Raw genomic sequence first — 17,230 nt, forward strand, 5'->3', positions numbered from 1 at the left:
GTTGGAGCCCAAAAATCGAAGTGGGTATTTTCTGGGAGCCCAAAAAAAGCCCAAAAATATCCCGTTAATAAATAACTGAAAATTTTCAATTTTTTGAAGGGGTTGATTTTGGAAGTAAAGGGTTTGTTTGGGGAAAATTTTTTTTGCGGATTTTAAGAGCCCAAAAATCTGTTGTAATTGAATTTTTATTATTTAGTGATTTAAAGAAGTGGAGGTGCTGGGTTAATGTAAGCTGGCACCTCCACAAGAAAATTGAATTTTTGAAAAAAGTAAAGGAGTCCAAAAATTTTTATTGCAGCCCAAAAAAAGCACAAAATTCTGAGCTATGAAAAATTCAAAAATTCGATTGTGGAGGTGCTAGCTTAATGTACCTGTAACAAAGGGCAATCTAATAGATTAATTTTTTCAAAAGTTATCCCACTCACAGACAGACATACAGAAATATATACAGACATATAGGCAGACATACAGACATATGCAGACATACAGACACACAGACACTTTCGTAAAAACCTGTTTTTCGGATTCAGGGGGTCTCAAAACGTGGACATTTGACAAAAACGGGCGGGGGGCAAATTTTACATAAATCTAATACCCTCTCTGATGAGAATGTAAAAAAGGGCATGTAGCGGGATAAAATAACTATATATAACGACGTTTTTTTCAGGATATTGATTTTTTCTTGTTCGTAAGATAACTTTGTTGTATGAACCAGTTATCGATCTGAAATTGTGGGTATTTTAGAAATTTATATATGAGAAATATATAACAAAAACTTCTTTCTTAAATCACTTTTGTAAGATAAAATCACTGTAGTCACTTTTTGAAATAAAAATATTAATTTAGGAACTTCTTTCAATAAATTTAAACAGCCTGCAATGATTTTTCCTTATATTTTTTAGATATCTTTGAATTATCTTTATTTCACAATATCAGTGCATATTTTTTTAATTAAAATTTTTGTGTTTCAGCCTTCATACTTTTACAGTCACATTAAATACTTTTACATTTCATTAATTCATCTATTTGAATTCAATGGAATGTTATTGGATTAAAAATTTTTTCCACTTGAATTCCCTTAAATTCGTCTTAATTCACTGCATTTTGACTGAAATCAATGGAATATTTTTTATTTTTTCAATTAATTTTAATTCATTAGTGTTTCGCCCTAAATTCTCATTTATTTATTCTAAATTTGTTTAATTCATTTAAATTCTTTGTAATTTAACAAATTAATTTAGCATCAATTTTGTTTGAATTCACTTAAATAGTTGTGAATGCATCTTGAACTGTTAGGAATTTTATTAAAATTCTTTTGAATTCCGTGAATTTCTCTCAGTTCATTCCAAATTTAATTAATTCGATGATTTTTAAAAACATTTCTTAATTTTTTCAATTAATATAAATTTTTTTATTAGCCTTTAATTTTTATGAATTGCATTGAATTTTTCTCGTTTTCCTAAATATTTTCCAAATTTACACAAGATTTTGTTTAATTTTGTTCTTTCAAATTCTTATGAATTTCATCAAAGCCTTTAATAATAATAATTTATCTCTGTCACGCTTTTCCATTTTAATTCGAAAGAATTAAAAATAATTTGATTAAATTTTATAAGAATTCCTGGTAAATTTTAATGAATTCAGGATAAGTTTTAAAAATAAAATAAAAGACTAAATTTAAAACCAAAATTCGAATGAATTTAGAAAATTTAAGAGAAATAAGCAAATTCTATGGTATTCAAAAACATTGCAAGTGAATCATGCGGAACCTCTAAATATCATTTAAAAAAAGATTTATTTTTGTGTGGATTCAAACAAGTTTCAGGGCTATGTGTATGGAATTTAAAAAAAAAAATCACAATACATTTTTGGATCACCCTATTATATACCAAATGGTAGGGTAAACCACCCTACAGTTGATAATGCTTTACAGTTGATAATCTTAATTAACTGGGAAACTGACAAAAAATGTTTATTGTTTTTGTTAGTATACTATATTTGCCAACAACGTTTCACTGAAATTTCATAATTAATTAATATGTCAGCACAATAAATTAATTTTTTACCTACAAAAAAAATGTCGCCTCTTTGTTCATATTTGTTACCTAACTTAAATATTTTGATGGCATGTTCATACATTAGAATCAAAGATTGAAGTTTAATGAACAATATTTATGATATCAAGCATTATTTCTTTAATATTTATAAACATTTAAGGACTTTTTATTGGACATTATATTTTCCAACAGTATATAACCAACAGTGTATAATTGCAAAATTGCGAAAAATGTCGCCGTTAAAATTGACGACTCTGTGACTGTCTCACAGTTGTTTAATGTTAGAGGTTGTGTTTGTTTTTCATTTTGATTCGTAAAGTTTTTAAATTTAAGTAATTATAAATAATAAACTAAGAAAATAGTGTTCATTATTATTTATTAAAAAGCTCATTAATTTTATTTTCGCTTTAAAGTGTTTCAGTCAATAAAATGATTCTAATTGTAAGTATACTAATGATAAATTATAATTATCGAGAATGGAGTATTCTGACATGCTCAGGAGAAATACAAGAAATGACAAGAAGCGATTATCTATTGATGGACAAAGGTGTCTAAATCGTACCCTTGACCAGCTAAAATAAACATGTTTAATACAGCCAGTTGACTAATTTCGTGATATTTTTTTTCTATGAGAATATTAAATTTAATATGTAAGCTTGATTTCAAAAAGAAAAAAATTTCTTTATTTGTGGAAACTGATGCAGGTAAATGCTGCTGAATTTTTCCCTATCTGCTTTAGGGTTGTTTCCTCTATTACAAAATTTTTAAAAATCGTATATCGTACTATAAAATAGAACGTTGCATGACTGATACATTGTCTATTGATCAATATAAATTGAAGGAATTGTTGCGAATAACTGGGTTATATACAGGTATTGAATAACCTGGAACGGGTTGTTTATCATTTTTATTGAGTATTGGCTCTACGTACTCAATATTACGCTTGCGGATCACGTTTCTTTTTATTACCGTCATGAGCAGAGATCGTTTGGTGAAAAGCCATGAATTTATCGAGCATGGCCTTTCGCTTTACACAAACATATTGTATATAATAATCCGTTTATATTTTTAAATAAATAAAATCCTGAGAATACAATAGACCCTGCATCTCATTATTCTGATAAAATCTTTAGAATTTGCGGAATCCAATACATGTGAAAAGATGTTTACCTCCTGGCTACAAATTCACATTAGAGATAGCAATATACACATATTGTAATATAAAATATACAATTGATTTTTTTTTAAATTGCACTGTTTTTATTAAATTCATATTCTAGGTGTAATTTAAAAAAAAAATATTATCATTATAATTTTATATTTAAAAATGCATATTAAAAATAATAATGCCACTATGAGACCGAGTTTTTCTTTGAGAAAAGAATTTCTAACATTTTTTCCAATTTCAGGCACCGAGCAGCTCGTTACGCTTTTCTTCAAAGTACCTCCACAAAAAGTTGTCGTTTCCTTATTTTGTCTTCGTTTCGCCAAGGAAAAATAGTACCCTATAAATTAACGGATATTGGCGAGGGGATCCGAGAAGTCACAGTAAAAGAATGGTAAATAAAACTTAATTCTTTTGAATATATTTTCTGGCAAATATGTAAACATATTTATCAAGATTTAGGTGCCCAATCCAATCGTCGTACCAATATCCGACTTCCCCGTTCCAAATTATCTCCAAACAGGGGAAATATGGTGATTTTTCATGAAAATTTATTTCAAATAAAATAATATGCGAAGCTCTTCGCCGGGGTGATTGCTAGAGAGATTTATTAGCGACATATGTCGCAGTGGTGTTGCAGAGCGAATGTATTGCTTAAATAAGCAGCACCGGAATTCTAAATTGATCTGAAATTTATATCTTCTCCTTTATACTTCCTCCTACACTTCCCCTTCTCACTTTTCTCATATGAATTTCTTGATCCCGATATTATAACGAGGCTAGAACTGAATGAGTTAAGCTTACCCCGAAAGGAATTTTGTTTAATGGTATAATGATAAAAATAATAATAATATAGATACCATACTGTAAACTGGGGCTAAGCGGCGCATATGAGGGCGAAAGTGGCTTAACCTTAATTCTATGCTTAAAATGTGATATGTATTGCTTTTGCAACTCAATTTTTATAATTGTCAGTAGCGAAACTCTGTGCTTTTTACCTAGAAGAAGCAAATAATGCATTCATAAATCCAGAATCAATGGTGTGCCGCTTTACCCCACATGCTCAGTTTAGCACCAGTTTAAAGTATTGAATTCAATATGGATTATGGAACGTTTTAAATTTTTAGGACTTCAAGTCGAAATATATTGCATTTTGAACAAAAATAGTTAGATTTTTCACCGAAAGAGATTAATTTTCAACTCAAAGACGAATTTGTAACACAACAATTGAGTTTTCGAGTTAAAAAGTCAAATTGTTTAGAAAACGGTTGATTTTTAAACCCGAAAACATGAATTTACAAACAAAAAATAATAATTTTCGACCAAGAAAGATGAGTTTTCAATCAAATACTTTGTTTAAAAAAAGAAGATGATTTCCAAACATGAATTTTCAATGAAATAGTTAAATTTTTTATTCCAACGCTACAGTTAGTTGCATTTATATCAATATAGTTGAACTCTAGGGAAAGATACGGATTTTCAGCCAAATGGTTTAATTTTTAACTAAACAGTTAAATTTTCAAAGAAAACATTTGTATTTTTAACCAAATAGTTAAATTTTCAAGCTGAAAAAACGAATTTCTTAGATGATAAAAAAAATATGATTATCAACCAAATAGTTGAAATAAAAAATAAATCAATTTTCGACTAAACAGTTGCATTTACAATCAAATTTGAAATTGCTATCAAATATATTTCTTTAAAAATAAAATAGTACACTGCAACGAAAAAGTTGCATTTACAATCAAATAGTTGAACTTTCAAGCAAGATCCGAGTTTTCAGGCCAATTGATTTAATTTTAAACTATAAAAACTTCAATTTTCAACCTAAAAAGATAAATTTACAAATAAATAGTTGAATTTTCAAGCCAAAAAGACGAATTTTTTAAAAGAGCGTTGAATCATCAATCTAAAAAGTTACATTTTCAACAAAGAAGATATATCTTAAATAAAAATCAATTTTCAACTAAATAGTTGCATTTACAATTAAATATAAATGTTCAATCAAATAGTTTTTTTTTTAAATAGTACTCTCTAAAAAGCAAGATTTAAAAATCTTTCCATTTCAAAATAATTTTTTAAATTGGTTATATCGGTACTATAATTTATTTTTTCGTTGTTATGAAAATAAACATGCTAAAATTAATTTGTTTTTTTGAAAAAAGTAAATCCCGAAAAAGAAAACATTCGAAATATAAAATTCTTGTCATTTACAAATTTCTTAATAATAAATAAATAAAGTAAAATATGCTCAGATAATAAAAATATGTTATTTTATTTATTATTTAATAATCTCTTCATTATTGTCTGGATTCGGAAATTTCCTTGCATCGGAAAATTTAAAGTGTCGAGAGTTTTATTTCTGGAAATTTCATATTCAGGAATATCATAAACTGTCGAGCATTGTTATATTCGAGAATTTTCCAATTCGTTAATTTGAAATTGTAAACAATTTTTTAATCTCCGGTAGCTTTTAATTTCGAATATTTCAATTTTTGGTAATTTCTTCTTTCGTTGAAAATACGTCTTTTTGGCAGAAAATATTAATCTTCTTCGTTAAAAATTCATGTTAATTGTTGGAAATTCAACTATTTAGTGAAAAATTCATTCATATCATAGGTTTTGAAATTTGGATTGAAAGTTCTTTTTTTGGTTAGAAATTCAACTGTTTTGTTGAAAATTCTTTTTTTTATATTGATAATTCAACTATGTTGGTAAATAATTAATCAAGCTAGAAATTTGTGTAAATTGTTGTAAATTTGTTCTCTTTTTGTTAAAAATTATTTTTTTCACCTGAAAATTTAAGTATTCCATTTTAAATTGGAAATTTATGTTTTAGTTGTAAAATCAACTACTTGGTTTAAAGTTGTACTACTTTCTTGAAAATTCATTTTTCATGCTGAAGATTCTTGATTCTAGTTGAAATTGATTTGGTTAGAAATTTAACAAATCATCTTTTTGGTTGCAAAATTAATTACTTATGTGAGGAATTTAACTATTTTTTTGAAAATTCGTTTTTTTGCAAAATTCATTTTTGACACCTGAAATTGAATTACCTGGTTGAAAATTAACTATTATGTTACAAATTAATTTATTCGGTAGAAAACAAATCTTCTTGCTTCAAAATTTATTTTTTTAGTTGAAAATTCGATATTTTTGTCGAAAATTCATTGTCTCAACTAAAAGTTTATCTGTTTTATTTTTTATTGTAAATTCACCTTTTTATTGAAAGTGTAAGTTAACTGCTTTCATACAATATTCCTTTTTTTTGTTAGAGATGCATCATTTTATTAGAGAATTCATCTCATTGGTTGAAAATTGAAATATTCTGTTTAAATTTTTTTATTTGAAAATTTAACATAATTCACCATATTTACATGTAATCCAGTGAAATCCTGTCCATTCCGGAGTAATCTTAGGTAATCTAGAATAATTCTGTATATAGAGGTAATCTAAAAAAAAACAGATCTAGGGCGTGGAATCAACCTGATTAGCTATTAATTTTCTTTTATATCATATCGATTTTAGAATTATCTTTTTAATTCTTCGACGTTAAATATTAAATAGTTTCGATTACTGGTTTATTATCTTTGAAAAAACGAGAAAAAATTTGCCTCAGTCGGGATTTCAACCGGGAACGCCACCCAGGCTGTGGAAGAGAATGTTTGGTTTCTTCTATATCACATGGTGACGCGGCAACGGCTCTGCATCTCTTTAATTTGTGAAACTTGTATTTTCCAATGAATACTTCGGCCTGAAAAATTTTTCCTGAATCAGAATATACATTTAATTAAGATGTTATTTTGTTGACCGATACTACATACATAGGAGAAACAAGGAAAGCTCTGCCACAGCCTCGGTGGCGTAACTGGCATGTATAATGACGTTCCCGGTTCAAATCCTGGCTGAGGCAGGTTTTTTTCTCATTTTTCCAAAAATGATAGACCAGTAATCGAAACTATTCAATACTTAATATACAAAAATCAATACCCTGGTGAACAAAAAACATAATTGTTTAGATTTCAATCTTAGAATCTTTCCTTTTAAAAGTTAGTTAATTTTGATCATGTTTGTAAAGGTTCGTGAAGCCTGGCGACAAAGTGTCCCAGTTCGATAACATTTGCGAAGTACAAAGCGATAAAGCTTCTGTAACCATTACGAGTCGTTACGATGGTCTCGTTAAGGTTCTACATTATAAAATTGACGACGTCGCTCTCGTCGGAAATCCTTTGGTAGACATAGAGCTCGAGGAGCAATTGGACAATGAGATCAGCCAAGAAGAAAATGCTCAAGAGCGTCATCCTCAGGAGAAGCCGGAAATGGATCGAGCTTCGATTTTTCCCAAAGACGTCGTGATGAGTGGTGAAAACCTCTTAGGAAAGGTCCTAGCCACTCCTGCAGTGAGGAGGATTGCTCTCGAAAATAATATTAATTTAAAGGACGTCACACCTACAGGAAGAGATGGAAGAGTTTTGAAAGAAGACATACTAGCTCACTTGAAAGGTCGCTTTGGAAATGCTGAGGAGGAGAAAGATAGCGGGAAAGTGGCTCCTGTCAAAGAATACGCCAAGCACATGTGGAAAACGATGACAAAAGCTTTGGTAAATTGGCTCTCTTATATAGATAGATTCCTGCTCTCATACATTTTTATTGACACCATTTGCTTTCGAAAATTTCTTCTTTATGGGAATATTCGATTGACTTTATTCCATCGGATGTGGAATTACATTCGATAGCATTTTCAAAACAAATTTCACATCTTTATTATTGCAAAAAATACTCGTAATCTTTTGGAATTTGAACATTATTAATATACTAACAAAATAGCTTATTTACAGGTTTCTTATTTTTCTTGCTGATTATCAAATTAAAATATATGCTTTAATTTAAAGTACCATGCAATATAATTAATAATCATAAATTAAAAAATTTATATTTGGATAGCTATATTGGCTTTAATATGATATTAATTTTGAATTTAACTTGAATTTTAATCGGCTTTCGGTAATCTGTATCTTTTATTAAAATCTAAGATGTTACCCTTGTAGGAATTATAGGCAAAGAAAAAAATGAATAAGTTAATGTTGGATTTATATCGTAATAAGATGTTTTTAAAAGACATTCTGGAATTCTGAGTCTTACTGATACCTTCCATTTTCGACAGATCCATTTTTAAGATTTTTATAATTGAAAGTTCACTTAATTGTTTAGTTTTGAATGTTTATAATTTAAAATCTTGAAGATTTGTAATTGAAGATCCTTCAATTTTTTAATATGTATAATTTAAAATGATGTAGTTTTGAATTTTTTCAAATAGTTAAATTTAGAAGATTTTGAAGTTAAACGTCAAGTTTTTTATTCAAAATCTTAAAAATTGAAGACATTTTTATAATTTATAAATGAAAATTCCTAAATTTCGGTGATTTGTAAATAAAAACAAGTTTTCAATTCTAAATCATCCAAATTAAAGAAATTTGGAAAGTAAATCATGAAAATTACAGAAGTTTTAATTCTAAAAGTTAAAACTGGCATTTTTTTTATTTGTGCATATATAATTCAAATTATTCCATTTTCAAGATTTATATGTTAATGGTGTGTAATTTCAAACTTTTTTTGAATGGTTTAGTTTTGAATACTTGCGACTGAAAATTGTTCAATTTTTTCAATTCGAAATCTTCCATATTGATAAAATTTTACATGTACGTCCACAAAATTACAGAATATTAAAATGTTAAGTTTTTAAAATATAGAGTTGCGAATTGTTCGATTTTAATTTTATTTAATCCTAAACGTTTTTTCCATAGTACAATTTTGAAGATTTTGAATTGAAAATTCTTAAATTTTAAAGGTTCAATGTATGTTTCTTTAGTTTTGAATATTTCAGTTGACGACTACAATATTTAATTTATATGATATAAAATGATGCAATTTTGAATGAGTTTTTTGAATAGTTCAATTAGTGATTTGAAGCTCCTTTTTATAAGGAACTTCCTCAAAACTGCATCTAATTTAAAACGATTCTAATCTCAGATTAAAATTATTGATCAATATATCAATCCAACATGATGAAAATTTGATATGCCAATTCAAAGTAAAGAATTTCCATTCAATCGCAACATCTTCAAGTGCACAGAATGAATGGATGATTTTAAAGATTATTATATATAATTTAATTTGAGGAAAGGGCGAGTCTGGGCAATTATTAATCTGAATAAAAAATTTTCTCCAAAAAAAGGAACGCCTTTCAACTCCGCTGGGAGTCCAGCCCAGGACCATTTGTTTGCCGTACTGCTCTCTTGGGAGGGCAGTCGTCCGGCAAATAAAAGATGCTAGGTTCGAATCCCAGCGGAGTTGAAAGGCGTTTCTATTTTCAGATACAATTTTCTTTCATTTCTTTTGAAACTATTTACATTTGAAGAGGTATTTCGATTGTAATTAATTTTTTTAGAGTATTCCGCATTTCACATACAGTGACGATTGCGATGTGACGAAACTGATGCTCTTCAGGGAGGAAATCAAAGGCGCTTTGAAAAGAGAAGGAATTTCTTTAACTTACATGCCTTTTTTCGTGAAAGCAGCTTCAAACGCCCTCGAGAAATTCCCTCACCTAAATGCTTGGCTCGACGAGGAATCGCAGTCTGTAAAAATGGTCGAACAGCACAATATAAGCATCGCAATGGATACGCCTGAAGGTTTAGTCGTGCCAAATATAAAGAACGTCCAGAATCTTAGTATTGTGGAGATTGCTAGAGAATTGAACAGACTACAACAGCTTGGAAAAAAGTGTTCGCTCCCTCTCAGCGACATCACCGGCGGAACTTTCTGCTTGTCCAATATTGGAACAGTAAGCTGAAAAAACTTTAATTCACATTTTAATCATTTCGTGACTTTTCATGCTAAATTCAGTATTACAAAAATGACTGATCTCATACGAGATCATATGAACCCAATTTTTTTATGAACGTAGGGCTACTTAAATATTTAGGTACATTCTGGAAGCGGTCCAGTGAGTCAAACGCGCCCTTTGAGTCCGAAAACATTGCTATTATTGTCCCTTTCTCCTGCTTAATCTTATCATTCAACAGATAATTCAGAACATATATGTCGCCCCTCAACTGCTTTCTTTTCCTAAATCCTATCTGATCCGGTGGCTCCATTTTTTTGTCTCAACATCTTTCTTCATCCTCTCCGATGAAACAGCTATACATATACTTTACACAATGTTGGAATTAGAGTCACCCGCCCACCTTTCCCATAATCTTTAACCTCCTTCCATTTGCTCCTCCATGCTCCATTGCACATTATCCATGCCCATTCCGTTAGTTTTACACCCATATTTCCAGACATCATTTGAAACCTCATCTATGCCAGGCGCCTTTCCATCTTTCATTATTCCTAACACCTTAACTACCTCGTATTTCTTCCATTGTTATGTCTTCTTCCTTATCTCTTTCGCTACTATATTTTCCTTTATTCCTCTTTGCCCCTCCTAGCAAATCCATAAAATATTTTTTTCATTCTACCATCTAAATGTCTTAGTTTTTACTATATTCCTTATTTTTTCTTTCTCTTTATTTATTACCTTCCAAATCTGTTCTTCCGTCCTAGCCTTCTTCGCTACTCCTTCAAACCTCTTATTTTCCTTTTTTTATCACTCAACACAGTATTTTCTTTCCTTTTTCTCCTATATTCTTCACCACTACTTTTCTCTTTTCTCCATTTTCTGAACTCCTTTCACACTTCCTTATACTCCTTGCATTCCTCATCCCATCCACTTCTGTCCCCTCATTTACTAAGGTATTTTTTGCTTGTGCACTCTAATACTCTTTTTATTTCTGCTAGCATTGTTTCCTTCCTCGTGCACATTTCCCTCTCCCATTTTGATATTCCTAACCTTTTCCTTAAACTGTTCTATTCCTTCCAGTGATCAATCCCCTCTTCCTGCTCTTTTTACCTTTGCTTTATTTTTAACCATATTATGAATACTAATTTCTTCCTCTAATGTTACTATTATGGAAGAGTGATCTGAATCTATATAATCCCCTACCTCTAGTTTCTCGATCTCTCTTACCTCGTCTTCCACTATCACATAATCAATAACCGTTCCATTTTCTTCTCCTGAGCGTGTATATTCCCCTTCCTCACCCCTTCTATATTGCCGTTAGATATAAACGATCCTATCTCCTCAAAATTCTTTAACAATTTCTTTCCTTTCTTATTTAGGATCTTGTCTTTGGATTTATTTCCTCGCTCTCCTCCCCATTCCCTCCCTCCTTTATCTCCTGATCTCGGAATAAAATCTTCTATCATAAACCTTATCTCTTCTTTAATTTCTTTCATCAGTTCTCTTATCTCCTCTGATTTCTCCTCCATATCGCATTGTTTACTCCCATCACCGTTCCGCCCATTGCTCTGCCTTTTTATTCCTCCTCTTTGTATTTTGAAACATGGTGCCAAATTTCTCCTAAATTCTTTATCCTTTCTTTCAGAGGCAGAAGCATATCCTCTACTCTTCCCTTCTTTCGTTTCTCGCCTCTTTTTGTTTACTACTATTTCTTATCTTTCCATCTCTCGCATCTTTCTCTTTTAGTTTCCAGACACGGATGGTCACCCATCCGTGTGCTATCCGCGCTCGAAATGGCTTGTCATCTGGACTGCCTTGTTCATATTGGCATTTTTATTTTTTGTAAAAACTATGTCAGCTTATAAAATATCAGCTTCTTAGAGATATAAAAATATGAATATTTAGAAAAAAAAGATGAAAAATTTTTTAAAATCTATTTTATATTACAAAAAACAGTTTTTCTGTATGAAGAAACAGTTCAGCGAGGACGGAACTCTCAGCACATCTCCCTCATATTTGTATGAATCTAGACAAAAAAATGAAGAAAATTTTTGTTAATTTTTTCATAATTCACCTAAATATTCAAGCGGCCCTAAGTTCATGACAAAAAATTTTTGCCGAAAAACCCAAAATTCGTGTCTTATATTTTGCCTGAAAAATAATATATTTCAGGCCCAAAAAATTGCATGGCATCATCAAACTGTCAGATTATATATAAAGTCGGTCAACTATAATATGATATTTACCTTCAAAAGTGGGGATATTTTAATTTTGGTAAAATATTGTACTCGCTGGGTTTATTTAAAACTAAGCAGTCAGATCTTTCTATAATCATATTATATAAAAAAATTTAATTACATATACTTTGTTTTTAAACAAACTTTCAAAATTTCACATTTGAAAAAGTCTGAACCTTTTAAAAGTATTTGAATGTTGAAAATGTCCTAATTAACTATTTGTATAAACTTCATAATGTAAAATTGTCTAAGCGACAAAGCTTTTTCCTTCATTCACATTTGTGTTAAAACTAAAAGTTATTTTATCAGAAGCAATTTTGACAACTTCAAAATTTGAAAATATTAAAGTGTGAAACAATCAAATTTAATAAAATTAAAACTCGTTTTATGAATAAACATAACGGTATTGAAATATATTTTTTTCAACTTGACAAGATGTTGGTATAAAATAAGACGGTTCGGAAAGTCTCAAAATTTAGACATTAAATTGCTAAGTCTTAAATTTTTTCATTCCAACTTTGAAATTCTTCTAATTTGTACAAATTTCAATCCTCGAAATCTGGAGATTTTTCAATTTTATAATTATATATTTTTAAAATTTGTGTGTTCAAAATGTTATGCAAACTTTTCAAGATAGAAAGATTTAAGTCTGAAAGTCGTTACATTTTATCAATTTTAAATGATTTTTAATAAATTATGATCCCAACATAAAGCTTTCAGAATGCAAGAATTATTTTCGATTTGAAACTTACAAAATGTAATAATTTCAAAAAATAGCATTCAAAATATAAAATTTTGAATTATGTCCCAGCAAAAGTAAAAACCTTTGAATTTACATATGATTCTGAGAAATGAATTTGAAGTAGATGGTAATAAAAAACTCTAAAAAATGGAGCAGATATGAATTTAAAATTTTCAATACTGAATAACTAAAAGATATAAAAACGTAAGCTTTAAAAAAAAATAATATAAATCAATATCAATGATCAATATATGACTTTTCAATTAAAAATTAAAAATAATGAGCGTACATTTCCATGAAGGCAAGAAAGCAAAGCATTCTAAAAATCGATGGTCTTTAGGTTTCAGACTTAAAAAGAATGACCAAGGCTAAACGCTAATAACGAAAAATTGTTATCCAACACGAAAGTGTTTTTCTGCACGCACATGAAAACTATCGATTCCTTCCACAATACATTTTCTCTTTTAATTTCAAAGCAGTAATGATTTTTCTGAGAAACAGCAGTTTCCTCTAATAATAACAATGACTTTTTTTTAATAAAACAGAAATCAGATTTAAATCTAAGGAAATATCCAATTTTCAATACTAAAATAATAAAACAGGCAAAAGTTCTTTAATTTTATGGAAAAAGTTTTATTCTTTATTGTTCTAAATGAATAAAAGATTCCATAGTATATTTTATTACATCTCAATTTCTCTTTTTCAATTTCAGATTGGGGGAACATACATGAAACCAGTTATTTTATCACCCCAGGTTGCGATAGGGGCAGTCGGAAAAATACAAAAGTTACCCCGATTTGGCGAAAGAGATTCTGTGATAGCTGTCAATCTACTGTCAGTTAGCTGGTCTGCCGATCACAGAGTTGTGGACGGCGTCACAGTGGCAAAGTTTTCCAATAAATGGAAGCACTACGTAGAAAATCCACTTCTACTGGCATTAGGAATTTAAATTTTTTAGTTAATTAAATATTTTTGATAAGAATTCCTCCTAATAAAGATGTATTTTTTATAAATGCATTTTTAATAAAGATGATTATTTACACACTAATAAAAATGGCGTTTATTACACGTTTCTTATTTAGATTGACTAACAATGTAATAATTATGAAATTAAAATACACGCGTCAATTAAAATACTATTAAATATAATATAATAACCACAAATTAAAAGAAATATTTTAACCCAGAAGGATTTAAAAGCAGCAAAAAATTAATAAGTTAATGTCGATCTAAGTCTTATATTTTTGAGGCTGATACATTTTTGAAATGGCTACAATTGAAAATTCGCCAACTCTTCAATTTTTTAAATGAACAAATAAAAATTCTTAAATTTTTTGATTTTAAAGATCAAAAGTCTAGTTTTCAATTCTAAATCTTCCAAATTGAAAAATGTTTGAATTTAAATCATAAAAATCACACAAGTTATAATTGTGAAACTTAAAATTTGCTTTATTTTTTATTTTAAATTCTCGAAAATTAAAATCTCTTCTGTTTTCAAGATTTACAATTCAAAGTTATACAATTTGAATGAGGTAATTTAATTAATCTCCAATTTTATAGATGTAAAAAATAAAAATTCTTAAATTTTGCTGATTTTAGAAATGAAAAGTCAAGATTTTAACTCTAAAAGTTCCAAACTGAAGAAATTTCGAACGTAAATCATCAAAATTACCTAATTTTTTAATTGTAAGTTATGAAAAATAAAAAATCTTAAATTTTACAGATTTACAAAGTAAAGTTCTACAATTTGTGAATTTTCAAAATTAAAAATTCGAATTTCAAAGATTTTCAATTCAGAGTTCTGTAATTTTAACGAAATACAATTTTAAATTCTTGAATTTCGAAAACATAGAATCATAAATTATTCAATTTTCAAGATTTATATTTAAAAATATATATATACAAACTCTGAAGTCTGATTGATTTTTGTTAATAAAATACATTTTTAATCTAAAAATCTTCGACATTGAAGAACTTCGAACGTAAATCATCGAAATTGCAGTAACTTTTAATTGTAAATTGTTAAAAATAAAAACTCTTCAATTTTGAAGATTTAAAATTTGAAGTTCACAAATACTGTGAATTTAAAAAATTAAAAACTTCAGTTTTTAAGGTTTTTAATTTAAAGTTCTGCAATTTTGACAAATACAATCAAAGATCTTGAATTTTGAATACATAGGATTACAAATTATTCACTTCTCAAGATTTATATTTTAAAGTTACGCAATTTTGAACATTTTTTAGAATAGTTCAATTATGAAGATTTTCAACTAAGGATTCTTGAATTTTTTTAAAATTTTAAATTACAATTTAAAACTATTTAATTTTTAAAATGTATGCATAAAAATTCGGAAATTTGGATGATTTTCGACATTAAAGTCAAGCGTTCATTTCTAAATTATCCAAATTGAAAAAATTTGGAACATAAATATAAAAAATATAGAAAATTGAAAAATTAAAAACTCTTATTTTTAAAAAATTTACGATTTAAAGTTCTACAATTGTGAATTTAAAAATTATAAAAAAATATTGGATCAAAAATTAATAAATTTTCAAGATTTATATTTTATGGATACGCAATACGGACCATTTTCTTGGATTAGTTGAATTTTAAATATGTACTATTGAAAATTCTTCAATTTTGAATATTTACATGTCAAAACTCTTTAGTTTTAAAGATGTATGAATAAAAACGGTTAAATTTCTATGGTTTTGCAAAACAAAGCCAAGTTTTCATTTCTGAAACCTCAAAATTGAAAAAAAAAAATTAAATGTAGAGCATTAAAATTTCAGAATTTTTAACTGAAAAACTTAAATTTTGTATAACTTTGAATTGTAAAATGTCAGAATTAAAAACTCTTCAATTTCAAAGATTCACAATTAAAAGTTTGAATTTGGATTATTTTGAAAATCAACAGTGAACTTTTACATTTTAAATTTTGAAAATTTCGAAAATATCAAAATTATTCCATTTTCAAGATTTATATTATAAATGTATGTTATTTGTAACATTTATTTGGAATTGTTTGACTATGAAGATTCGAAATTAAAAATTCTTCAATTTTGTTTAAAATTTCAATTTATTATCGAAAACCCCTTAGTTTCAAAAACTTTTAAAGAAAAATATTCAAATTTTGATTATTTTGGATATTAAAGTAAAATTCTCATTTTCAAATCTTCCCAATTTCAGCAATTTCAAACGTTACTCCTCAAAATTACAAAAGTTCTCTATTGTAAATTGTCAAAATAAAAACTTCAATTTTAACGATTTGAAACTCTTTAATTTTGAAAAGTGACAATGAAAAATTCAGGGATTTTGAAAACATAGAAGATTTACACTTGAAATTTGGTAGATTTTCACGATTCGCAATTAAAAATTCTATAATTCATAATATTTTTAATTGAAAACTATCCAATATCTGCTGTGTATAATATAAAATTATACAACTCTGAATGTAACATTTTTGGAACAGTTGAATTTTAATGATTTAAAACTGAGATTTATTCTATTTTAGAATTTAGTTTTGGAATTTCTCATAATTTTTAAATATGTAACATAATATTTTTCCGTATATAAAAGAGAAGCGTTTGTATTTACAATTACCGAAACAATCTGGCTGTTTGTACCAAAACTTTGAGTTTTAAAGTTTCAATTCAATTTTAAATACCTAACTTCTAAAATTGTCCTTTTTCGTTTTGAAATCCTTTGCATTGTGGAAGATCTATAATTGAAAATATAAAAAATACTCAGTTCCTAAAAAAATCGACAAAATAAGGGAAAACTAGATAAATTAAGTCCAAGCTTTAATATTATAAAATTAATAACACAGGCCCACAAAAAAAAAAAAAGTGTCTGTGCAATTGACCAGACCTATATATTCTTATGTATTTTTCGACGCTGAATCCGAATTTGCAATAAAAAAGTAGGGTCCAGCTACTTTTTTATGGGGTTTTGCTCGAAAAACCTCATTTTTAACGGTTTTTTCATGGTTTTTTTTAAATAAAAAAAAATAAAGAAAAATTTTTTTTTTTGACTTCAGAATCGAATTCTACGGGAAAAAATACATCGAAAACCATGTTTTCATTTTTTTTTACAAAAATTTCAACCCACCATATGGCGATGAAAAGGCAGAAAATCGCGAAAAGTGAAAATTTGCTTCAAATTTGATTAAAATGACATTAAAA

The 17,230-nt window shown here is 28.0% G+C and overlaps 1 protein-coding gene across 2 annotated transcripts in view; it reads left to right on the forward strand.

The window, feature by feature from the left end:
* The window catches only part of LOC117174915 (lipoamide acyltransferase component of branched-chain alpha-keto acid dehydrogenase complex, mitochondrial), a 29,980-nt gene extending 15,899 nt beyond the window's left edge, over positions 1-14,081 (forward strand). For both annotated transcript variants that reach the window (XM_033364368.1, XM_033364367.1), the window contains exons 2-5: positions 3,467-3,616; positions 7,301-7,823; positions 9,671-10,066; positions 13,758-14,081. In XM_033364368.1, the coding sequence (XP_033220259.1) occupies positions 3,467-3,616; positions 7,301-7,823; positions 9,671-10,066; positions 13,758-13,994 (1,306 nt within the window). In that variant the 3' untranslated portion in view covers positions 13,995-14,081. The remainder of the gene's footprint in view (positions 1-3,466; positions 3,617-7,300; positions 7,824-9,670; positions 10,067-13,757) is intronic.
* Positions 14,082-17,230: the final 3,149 nt, after the last annotated feature.

The sequence above is a fragment of the Belonocnema kinseyi genome, chromosome 6 (assembly GCF_010883055.1).
Source record: "Belonocnema kinseyi isolate 2016_QV_RU_SX_M_011 chromosome 6, B_treatae_v1, whole genome shotgun sequence".
NCBI lineage: Eukaryota > Metazoa > Arthropoda > Insecta > Hymenoptera > Cynipidae > Belonocnema > Belonocnema kinseyi.